This window comes from Halyomorpha halys, unplaced genomic scaffold (genome assembly GCF_000696795.3).
Source record: "Halyomorpha halys isolate HHAL.00 unplaced genomic scaffold, Hhal_1.1 Scaffold878.1, whole genome shotgun sequence".
NCBI lineage: Eukaryota > Metazoa > Arthropoda > Insecta > Hemiptera > Pentatomidae > Halyomorpha > Halyomorpha halys.
In genome coordinates, this window is record NW_027116610.1 from 176110 (window position 1) to 188784 (window position 12675).

Here is a 12675-nt window from a genome sequence, read left to right on the forward strand (position 1 = left end):
AAAAAAAGAAATTTAACAATCCACAGATATCTCTTTTTATAAAAAATTAATTTTGCCCAAAATAAAGAAAAAAAAAACATTTTATTTTATAAAATAGATGTTCTAAAAGTAATTTATGTTTTTTGAGTGTAAAGTTACGTAATAAATTTGCAGAAAAAAAAATATAGGTACATATAAAAAATATAAATAAAATGTAGAAATAAATTATATATATTCATGATGTTTCAGCCTTTTTTTGATAACCTTGGCCATTTTCAAATTTTTCATTCTCACTTCATTATCCCAGTCATCTTACTAAAATTCTACTTATATACAAGTGAAACTATTTGTCGAGATTCATTCTTCTCGGGGCTTTTTCATAAAATTTATTCATTAACTTTACACTAAAAAAAAACATATGTAAATTAAAAATAAAAATAAAATTGTTTGAAAGTGAAATTAATAAAAAAATTGCAATTCTTATATAGTCTTATATGACACCTTTAAAAAATAAAAATACTAATTCAAATCATGATAATTTTTTTTTCTTTTATTTTAGTATAATAATTTTTATTGTATGGATACTTATTGATTATAAATAGTTAAACATGAAAATAATGATAAATAAAATATATTAGTACCTGTCAATACTAGAACAATGCCTAGTGAGAGGAAATCAGGATAGGGGGCAAGGAAATCATAATGCAATGGAAGCAATCCAGATAAAGTGTTATTCATTCTGTAGTCCATCATAACATCGAGGTAATTTGAGAATGCCTTAGCAACACTGGCAGTTCCTGTAAAGAGGGTTACAAGAAAGTATTATTACTATTCTTATAGTTTTATATTATTTTCTAACTTAAAAATAATTTTAATAATAGATCATATTGATAAAATTTTACTTAACTATTTATTTGTTATTAAGATAATTTACATATAATACAAAATATAAAAAAGAAAACAGTACTGCTAAAACCCTTAAAGGGTCTGTGATTTAATACTTGGTAAAGAAATATTGTTTTTCAAACAACCTTTATATATACAAAGAATCGATCTTGTTAGGATAATTTTCAACGGCCAAGTTTGTCTCTCAACCCAATGATGGTTCAGGTACCTACTTTAAACATACTAGTTTGCTCCAGGGTCTTCCCAGAACAGAATCAGTGCATGATTGATATCATGTAATAAATAAATTATCTGACACAACTGGAGTCAAACACCAGCCAGGGGAAAGTAGTCCTTTATGATGCAAGCTTGCAAATCACAAAATTTGTTTTTTGCATCCCTTGGAAGATAATTTCTGAATCTGGCTCTGAACTGTCCATTGCTAATGGAAACTCTATGCATCAGATATGACTAACTGAAACATATTACTGGGGCCTGGGCTCACCATGGATTAATGACAGCAATATAGTACATTTTAAATCGCATTTGAGGGAAATAAAAAAAATATAGATGTAAATGGGTAAACTAAAAGATTCATTGTTAATGAAAGTCCTGGAAAAGGCATAATGATCTTTAATTTTTTTTTTCAGTTTATATGTAGGCAAAAAAACATGATTTAAGTTAAATTAAAAATATGCTGGCTAGTCAGATAAACATCAAGTCCATCAACTTTTGGTTTTCCTTTATCAACTAGAATAATAGTAAAATAACTAGTAGTGTTATGGATACCACTTGAAACTCACTAATTCTACAAGTTTTTTTTTTTTTTTTACAATAAATGAATTTGATGTTTCACATCATTGGTGTTTAATTATATGTATCAAAACCCTTCATCAGAAAAAAAGAACATTCAGAAATTTTAAAGCTTTCCTAATCTTAAAATTATAGAATGAAATGAATTCACAAAAAGCTAAATTCTCACTGACAATAAAATAAAATAGCCGATGACACAAGGCTACTGAACCGATTAAAATATAGGATATATTCAATTTAGTTCAGATTAAAGGTCACAACGTAAATTAAAATGTCAACAAACCTTGGGCAAGATGACCTCGAAAATTGTTTATTAGATGGTAAAATTGTATCAAGGCTCAAATACTTGACCAAGGAAAATAATTCCCGGTATAAAATGCACAAAATGGAAATTCACACATCTGGCATCTTACTATTTTTAGTACGATAAATAATGGTTCAACAATCATGATTGATTTTTAGGAACAAGCGATAAGGGAAGGTTGAAACCCGAATATTTTATTTTTACTATCAATAAATAGGAACCAGATAACGATGTTCTCGAAGAGCGGTCGCACTCTGGCTGGTGGTTTAGACTAGGCTATGGTCGGGTCCAAAATTAAAAGCCATGGTGTATACCAAAAACAGATGAAAATCATCTCCTAACAGCTTCTTAAGTTGTTGCTGCTTGTGTAATAGAACGATCTAGACTTTCACTGAAGTTCTGAGTTCGTCGTAAACCTACTGACTTTCCTACAGTATCCTTTAATAATGATGCTCTTACCCCTGTACAAATCCGCTACCTTGGACTAATCTGGAATTCTCACACATGACTGAAAAGACAGGAAATTGCACGTCGATTTCGACTATTGCAGCCCTTATAAAGGCCTACACTTCCAATTCATTACTAAATACTTTGGGTTCATAACAGTTTTAAATGCGTAGTAAATATAGTGCTACTGATGTACTAAACTATTTATGTAAAAAACATAAATACTTTCATAACCGAACCACTTGCTGTTTAGATATTATCATCTTCACTATCCGATTTCTTGATATTTCTCTCTTTTCTCAACTCTCGGAAAAAATGGCTAGCAATATTTTCAATATTTAAGATTTTCCTTTATATTGCCGATTTCTCCACACCAAATTTAAACTTCATGTAATTAAAAGCATGGGTGTTTTAATTGATATAGATAACTACCTATTATTTTTTCAATTGACTACTTCATCACGAAATATTCTTCATCAAAACTGAGTAAAGAAGTGGTGATATAGTACGTCCTGTCTCCAGCTATTCCATTCTTCTTTTGTTCCAGAAATCGGTACATGGAAAGTTCTTACAGCACACGGCGGCACCAGCCGACGATGCGTCTACACTTGCTGGTCTGCAAGGCCGATTTACACAGCTGGCCGACCGTCATCCGATCAGTATTCCAATTCTTTTAAATAATCTTACAATACAGATTAAGGTACAATAAAAATATAACTTTCTGGCAACTAAATTATAATAAGAGTTTTTTGTTTCACATAATTTTTTTTTATTAACATGATTATTAATATTCATTTCTGTACAATTCATATTAAATTATACTATATTATTTATTTTGTAACATGATTACTAATAATCATTATTAGTAATAATGTTTAAAAAAATATATAAAGTATAATTTAATATTAATTACTCAAGTAAAGACTTCGTAAAGTAACACTTGTGTAATTTGAACTATATTCATTTCTAAAAACAATTGAATCAGCCATTGAAAAACAATCAGTCATCATTGGGTAAGTCATTCAAAAGCAATTGAATCAGTTACTTGTGAAACAACTCATCTAACATAGAGATAGATTAAGCTAGTGTGGGCCTATAGCAAATGTAACCTGGAGGGCCAAGTTGTATTCTCTTTAAATATGAGTGAATTTATAGTTATCAATCGGCTTAAGTAAATTATTTTCCAAATTCATGGAGGTGAGGTTGCTTAATTCATCTTGTTCATAATCTGCCTTAACTCACTTTCACGTGCTTTAATTTTGAAAAGGAACTCTCTGCTACAGTTAGTAGTCATTACAAAAACAATTTTTTTCAAGCAAAACTATGTCACAATCTCACAAGAGGAGATCGTAACACAAAAAAGGCAATCCTTCCACGCCAAACCCACCCAGCTAATACCTCCGGGGAGCGACGGTTCCATATCACTTTCGAAATATTAGCTTAAAAGCTGAAGAGGAAAGTTTAAGACAGTTAAATCGAGCAATATTTAAAAAACTCCTGAAATTGAAACCTTCCACTTCCGCCTTCCATGGTAGCCTTACTTATCTGACTTTTCAAACAGACAATTATAGCGATTAGGTTGGTCGACATGTCATAATCTCACAAGAGGAGATCATAACACAAAAAAACGCAATCCCTCTTATAACGGGAACAGGAGACTTTAAGATAGTTTAATTGAGCAATATTTAAAAAGCGCCTGAAATTGGAGAACGGCTGTTACCAGAGTTGAGTAGTAATTTACTACATTAGTAGTAAGCTACAGATAAAACTACTTGAGAAAACGTTTAAATATATTTTGAGTTAATATCTGTACTTTTGTTTTCTGGTGTCCTGAAACCAAAAATAAACTCCGATTACCGTAATAACTATGGGACCCTACCAAGGGTAAGGTATCAAAAGGATGTTAAAAACCAAATAATACAAATCAGTCTATACTATGTTTTTTCTGAATTCATAAATAATATAATTTATAAGACAATGTATTTATAATTGTTAAAATGTACACCTTTTATTGCTTTAAAATCTATCAAATGTATACTTTATTGTTAGCATCAGAATGACAGAATGTTCATGTTTACAACGGTTCTGAAACATATTAATTTGATCTAAGTATAAACGAGTAATAATGGTTTCTAGCTAATCCAGTAATACGTACAAATTAATTTACTCTTTCTAACAAGTTAGAAACAATTTTTTTTGTTATAGTTGGAGATGTATATACTTGAGATTGTGGGAGTGCTGAATCTAAATATAAAGTTTTAACTTATTTTATTTTTACAATTTTGTTGTTAATTTGATTTCCTGTACATTTGTTTACTTTACCCTTCTTCCTTTTGAAAAAATAATTAAAACGCCTTATCTACTTATTTCATAACAAAGATATATGAAACAAATTATTTTTTTTTCATTTGAGAGTGAATTTGTTTGCATATTTTCTTAGACCAACCTGTAACATTTATTACTCGTGTTTACTTTGAGCAAATTCAAATATTTTGGTAGCGTTGAGAAGTTTTCCCTCATTGTGATGATAAGAAAAATGTATACATTTTGTAAATTAAAAGGCAATAAAAAGTCACTTGAATATATTTAAACTATTTAGAATATATAACGTTATATCAGAAATTTAATTGACGTAGTAGTTATCATCCTTTTGATACTTTATTTAAATTACTAATATATATATATATATATATATATATATATCCAGTAAAATAGACCAAGTATTGTTTTATAAATAGAAATAAATTTTATATATTTTCATTTTTTAAGGCTATTGGGGAGCGCGGTGGCATAGTGGTAAGGCACGATGCTACTAACTCCAAGAACCTGGGTTCGAAATTGGTTGGGCAGAAATATGTTTTCTGTTACAATGTAGCCGTAAGTGAACCCTGTGGGTTCTGGAGCTCACCGAGCCTCTTAAATTGGGTGCCCTTATTAGGGTAAAAATCTGGCTGTTGAGCGTGATTCTGGCCAAATCACCTCCTTGCACAACCGGGGGTCTAGTAACAGTACTTTCTTACAAAGTACTGTACCCTTAACTCTTCATGAGCTGTAGTGGTACATATTTTAGTTTTAATTTAATTGGGATGTATTGTCACGAAATGTGTTACAGAAGGAGTAGGGAGAAGTGTCAACCCTTCCGATGATACCAAAAACCCTTAATGTTGGGAATTTTGAGAACCTATTTCAAACCTCCTTCAAATTTTAATAAAACAATATTTATTGAATGTGTTAATATAATCAAAATTACTCGTAAAGCGATTTTTAGATAGGCTAGTTTTTCAAATATAGTTAGAAACAGGGCTAATTTCCGGGAATACTCTCCAGACTTTCGGTATGTTGGGAAAATCGGGTCAAAATTGTTGGAAACTTTTATATTTGTCTCCATCATCCTTAATAAGTTGCTACAGCGACGCCCCTGTATATTGGGTTCAACACCCTTTTATAATTTACCGGGGCAGAGCGGTTCATCCAAAAAGTCAACAACTTATCTCTTGGCCTATAAGGAAAGAGCTAGATTTATTACGTGGGAGTAGAAGAATATAAAACTCAACCCACGAATTCGGAACTCAATATTATCAATCCAGCTAGAAAGCTGTTCAACATGCCCGCCTACCACTATATTATATTTACCGTTATTGCTATATTATCGTTTCCAAAATGAGGGGTATAATAGGTTAAGCACACATCAAGTAGTTTATGGGCAGCGAAATCAATTACTGAGATCATTTTTAAGAAAGTATCAAATTTTATTAGCTATTATTGATACTTTTATTGGTATTATAATTACTTAAAACCAGTCTATAAAGAATCAACATCTTTTCCAGCATATCATGATATGCTTGATTTTTTCCATAAATCAGCAATCAGACATTGAAACCAATCTTCAATCAAATTTTCACCGTACAGAGCGTAATTATCTGCTATGTCTTCATCGAACGAGGTACCACATAGTACTGGTTCCTCTTGCTACTTCGATAATCCTTTCTGATTGTTTTTCATTCTTTAGTTACGGCCATTTAACAATATTTTTCTCTTTGATCTTAGTTACGTTTGATTTCTATTGTTAAACTCCTCGCTTATTTTATATTTCTTGTTTATTCTTATTGCATGGCCAATTCCTATTGGACCCTTCAGAGGTTCTGGTTCATTTTAGATATTTCCCTAGTTAAAAGTTGTTGTAAGTGCCTAACTAATATAGCCGTTCAAAACGACTTCATAAGGCCATTTCTCCTTCTTGTACGGATGAGAAGGCCACATAAACATTTAAAGTAGAAAAAAGCTAATTGAACGCCATATTGAGGGTTGAAACATGAAAAAAGGTATGTTTACACAAAAAAACCATAAATCGTCTTACAGGTTGTTGAATTAACCATCTATAATATATTTGCCCACTTATCAAACCAAAACTTACTTATAAAGTTATTATACTTTTTTTTCTTAGTGTTGATATCGACTTTTACTTTAGAGGGCTGCCACAAGTAAACTAATTGCTATGTAGATCCACCCGGCTGTTGTATTGTGAATCTATCTCGAACAGATTTATCCCACTAGACATGTAAAATTATTAGCGGATAATTTTGTACTTAAAGAATTTTTTTAGAGTCGTTCTGAACGAATTTAGGAAGGTCACGACGTCCTATGGAGTAGTGACATCCAAATTTTCCTATGTTGGAATGAACTGACTTTTCACCAAAATAATCGTTCATCGCTTAAGATTTGATGTCTCAGTAAACCTTTGAATGATAAAAAAAACAAAAAACAAAGACATATTCTTGACTTCAAAGCTATGGATTTGTATTTATGCCACATGTCTCGTCGGTTATTAATTTTATTCCACTCTTATCGCTAATTGTAAACTTTCGAGATACACGTACACACTATGCGACAGTGACGTAGTGCTATCTCAAACACTTCTAATCCTAAACATATGTTTGTAAAATTTAACTGTTAGAGAATGTTATTAATCCCAAAGATAACAGTCTCTGATCCATTTATCATAAAACAAACAATGCTCCTCACATAACCCTTCAAAAATAGGCCGTAAAAACATTGATAATTAAAGATATTAACACCATAATTTTGTTTTTTATCTATTTGTCAATATTAGCTGCAGATTCCTTGAGAAAAAAAATAACAAGCTGGGTAATAAGTAAGTATCTGATTGTAGACAATATAGAAGATGAGTTACGTGGGGTGTACTATATTTTTAGAGCAGCTAAAAAGTTTTTTACATTTTTGCACAATTTGTCATCTCGATTTCAAAATAAGCACATTACATTTAGATTTTAACTTTCCAAATATTAACGGATTCATAAAGGATTCCTTCGTAAAAGCTTAAAAAGGCTTAGATGGAGATTTATAGTATTTTTTGTGAACAAATATACATATGTAATTATAGTAAGCAACACACTTCTCGGTAACCAGTGAAAAAAAAAATTCTGATTATTTGTCTCTGTATTTCGGTTGAAATAAACAATATTTGTCAAAAAAAAATTTATAAATTCATTTCTATAGATTTTATAGAATACAAAGGTTCGTTCTGTTTCCTAATTTATTGTTTGCATTGTAAAAAAAATTTGACATCACTTTTTATACTAGTTGTTTTTAACGCAAAATTATTAAAAACTAACATGTGCATTTGACCCAGAGTTAGGCAGTATTTCAAAATACAAAATAAAATATTTTTTCATTCTTATATATTAGGAGACAAAATACGAAGTACAAAAAGTATTTTACAAAGTGCAGAAAAAGGTTTGTGTATTTTTAAATAACTATAACTATAAATATTGAGAAGTATTTTTTATATGTTTGTAGGGAAGGTAGTGAGAGAGATGATTATGGGAGTATTCATCTCTTTCCTGTGGATCAAACTGTTTTAATTATTTTTCGGACCATCCAGAATCATTCCTAACGAATACCTAATATGAATATCTCCCACAACACTCAAGTGCTCATTTAACAGGATCTGGAACGAATAGAAGAGCTGCGCAGGATAGAAGAATTAGTTTAGTCAGGAAACACTCGTTATAGTGAGAGCACAAATCATACGTTTGAACGTTAACATTTGTTAAAGAAATTCAAAATAATGAACATACACGAATCATTTTATACATTAGAAAGAAAATGAAGTAAATTATGTATAGAATAGGATTGGAGAAGTGATATACCAAGTGCTCTAAGTAACATGTTCCGTGTAATGAAACCGAGCCGTACCTATCGATAACTACACACTGGCTCACTGATCAGTGTTCAAGTTCATTTTCTGTTTTAGAGGGATCGAAAAAAAAAAATCCAAATGAGACGTATACCATCAAAAGAACAGCGAGTCGATTCAAGTTTATTTTAAAATAATCTGCACAAGTTGTAGAGAATAAGTTTCTATTTCATCTCTATCTCCCTACTTAACAAAGCAGTTGTGTTTATTCTTTAAGCACTAACTCGTTTACTTATTGATTAGAATATCTCAAAAATGACTGCCTATGAAGCTGAAATTCTTAATGATGGTTCTCCTTATGCTACAGGTATTCAATGAGGCTGGGTTTAAAAAATTCCGACTCTAAATAATTAAAAAAAATATTTCTGAAACCAAGAGGGAGTCGATAATAAAAAACCTAGCTTAGTCCGGAACACCCCACAAATATTTAAATAAAATTCTCAAAAATAAAAAAAAAAAAACCATTAAAATCGTAAAGCATATCACTACAGCATAAATGAATCGATAATTTTCCTGTTTGTTTGCTGGTTGACCTATATTGCAGAAAACTGAGAAAAAAAGGGGGGCTTACATGTATTAATAGATATATTGTAGTTGAATTGATATGTTTCCGGCTGCATTTAAATCATAAGGATTTTGACATGCTTATGATGAGTGCAAATCTCATGTTATCTTTGGCCTTTCCTTTCAAGTGATTGTACTGATAAGGACATCTTGGTAAGACACAGGTTTCTGTGAGAATTATCTTGAGAACTTACCAATAACGTACTCCAGGATAAGATTCCATCCAATGACGAAGGCTGCCAGTTCACCCACGGTGACGTAGCTATACACGTAGGCTGAACCTGCTTTGGGAACCCTAGCAGCGAACTCAGCGTAGCAGATACCTGAAGAAGAAAAGAAAATTATAAATTTATACATACGGTAGTGATTAGTAAAACTTTAAATTATTTTAACATCATGTTGTACTGAATCGCAGAAACGACTGTTTACTCACCTTTTTAAAGGAGTATGGGAAAATTTAAATTTATTTTTGGTTTTTAGAGGTGTTTGGGAGGGGAAAGGGTTCACAAAAAAATAACAGTCAACCCCCCAGCTTTCTGATCAAGCACCGCTCCTGATACTTGAATGTTCAACTGCTGCAATAATTTTTTTTCCCCCCGGCAAAGAAGCACCGTGGCCACAGAGGACTTATTGTACGTCGTCCCTCCTCTGCTCATAACAGGTCAATTGATTTTGCAAATCTGGACACTGTGTAAGGATCCACTGTCTCGCAAAGTTTGGGGTCCATGATATGATCCTCACCGAAGATGAGGAATCGTGTTCTTGGTACTGCATCACATCTACAAATGATGTGGTAAGCAGTCTCTTCGTCCTTCCTGCAGAATCTGCAGAGGACTCTTTCAATCTCATTTTATAGAGATGCTTATTTAGACCTGTCACCCATCTTAAAATACTCCTATCCATGTTAAGAAGACAATTACTTCTTTTCGGGCAGGAACTGCTGCAATAACATTCAGCCCTGAATTGGAATGCGATCAGGCATAATATATTAGACTAAACATATGTTAGATGCAAAAGCAGAATGAACATGCTAAAAACTATCGAGGTTTCATTCATAGGAAATGATCTCGCCTAGAAACACGTGATTTTATATGTGAAATCAACATTTGAAAAATGGATTGGATAGGATTATCCCTTTTCTCAAAATAAAATAAAATAAAATTTATGACGCTGACACCCATGAAGAGTACTGTTTGAACAAAGGCTATACAATGAGGTAATGTTTACAATATAATGGTTACAATGATCACGCCTAACCACCAAGTTTTTTCCCCAACTAAGGGTAACTACTTTATAGCGGCTAGCGTGCTCCGGTAGGGCTGTCTGAACCCACAGGGTTGACTCATAGCTACAGTAACAGCATAAGTAATTATCTAACTAATCTAGCACAGCGCCTTACTCACTGAGCAACCATAATCTCTATCCTATTGCATCTATTTTAACCATATGAATTATTGACAAATTTGTGTTGAATAAACAATACAGTTTCAACTCGAGAACCATTTTTTTTGTATATATATGTAGACTTATAAACTACTTTTTTCTCTTAGAGTAAAAGTCAGTCTATGGTTCGTAATCCAATGAGTAATGAATGTTTTTTCCAGACCAAGAGCAAAGATGATTTATGAGTCTTAATATAATCCTTATTACAGTACAGAGGAGAGTGATTAACAGATAAGTCTTATTACTATTCTTCAGTATACGGCAGTAGTATCTTTGTACTAAGTAAAGGATCTATTTCATCTAGGTAACGACGTTACCAATACATTTTCGTCATATTACTGATAATAATTAATTAAATAAAAAATTGTGAGCTTATTAATTGTTTGTACACTCCACGTAATTTTAACAAGTTAGTACTCATTTTTAGTGTATCATTAAAAGTTAATGGCATTCTATGAGAGGTTTAGTGTTATTTAATGACTTATCTAGCAGCATTTTTATAATTTGCGTCATACTTAACTAAATTCTGTAATACATAGTATGTTATATTAATGCTAATACTTCCTTTCTAAAATTTTCCAGTAATTTTGACAGGATTTTTCAACTTGCTGGTGGAAGAGATTATGGAAATTTTTCCAGAAATAAGCCCTTCTAATGAATATTTTTAGAAAATTTACCTACCTTAATAGAGCTTAAACGAAATTTAAGTACAAGTTATCGCTCTTACTACCAAAGCTTTCGAAGTTTACTGGAGCTTCTCATACCTGAAAATTTTCAACTTTTAGAGTTTTTTGTAAGCTCCATTATTTTAGGCCCTTCATCGATTTGAGCTTCACGTTTTAAGACGAAATTTGGCGCAATATCCGATATTGACCAGGAATAGCAGTTGATGGGAACAAACATGAACAATTTCGAATGGCTAATGTGAGGATTATCAGGTTTGGCAGATTAAGATGGCTGGGTACATTTACAGAGTTTATATTGACAAAACGATTAGAAAGACGGATCTACACAAGTCAGGTATATAGACCAAACCATGATTGGAAGGCAACAGGACTTTTTAAAGAAAACGAAGTTTTCTTTTGTTTATTTGAAATCTGGTATTTACGATATTTGTTAGGTTATACAATAGATAACCGACATTTTCTAACTAATAACGTGGTATGGTATTCTAACATATGGAAGTCGAGTTTTCGTTGCCTGGGATCAACATGAATTAAAAGTCAAGCAGCGGCGCTCCAAACTCGAAGTTATGATGGTGACTGCTCAACACACTCCGCTGCAGTGGCCTAAGTGGATTCGACTTCATCCAGGAGGTCCTTACTACATGGTTTATCGGGCCACGAAGGAAGATGAATTATTGCAGGGAAGACACTCCGTTATCTCCCCCTCGCATGATGAAATCCATGTAGACAAGTATTGTAAACTAGCTTCACTGATGCTTTCATTACAACTATTTCATCACAAGTGATGACCTCAGGCAAAATGGTTACAGGTTGAATTAGAAGTGCCATTCTCATGTAAATTAAAATTCAACTCAGTAGGTGGCACAAGTGGACTGGTTAACTCCAGTATTAACTTAGCTTCTCTCTTAAAGGGAAATTTAGAATGATCAAAGCTTTAGTACTCGAGATACAATTTTCAAACATTTAATATTCAACAATAATTGCCACATTAAATGTGATTTTATTCATGTTTTATGAACCGAAGTGCATAGTTAGCTAAAACGAGTTTGATAATACGTAAGGAAGTTCCTTTTTATAATCGTTTTCTTTGAAGAGTCTATTGTTTGCGTAAAGAAAATGAATTTTAAAAAAGGACGTACCACCAGGGGTGGTTCCTTCCCAAGATTTTCAAGTGTATATGAAACATACAACATATTTACCTATTGTATTATTTTGTACATTTGTAAATTACATTAAATAAATAATTAAAAAAACCGTGCCCGTGTAGGCCTCGGCGCTTCGAGCCGAGGCGACATATTTCCGTGACAACGTATACTCTATGCTAATATTACATAAAT

The 12675-nt window shown here is 32.0% G+C and overlaps 1 protein-coding gene across 2 annotated transcripts in view; it reads right to left on the bottom strand.

Moving 5' to 3' along the window:
- LOC106686806 (cationic amino acid transporter 2) overlaps window positions 1-12675 on the bottom strand; it is a 104070-nt gene that overhangs the window by 18882 nt on the left and 72513 nt on the right. For both annotated transcript variants that reach the window (XM_014430338.2, XM_014430339.2), the window contains exons 3-4: window positions 9404-9532; window positions 621-776 (exon numbers count right to left, since the gene is read on the bottom strand). In XM_014430338.2, the coding sequence (XP_014285824.1) occupies window positions 621-776; window positions 9404-9532 (285 nt within the window). The remainder of the gene's footprint in view (window positions 1-620; window positions 777-9403; window positions 9533-12675) is intronic.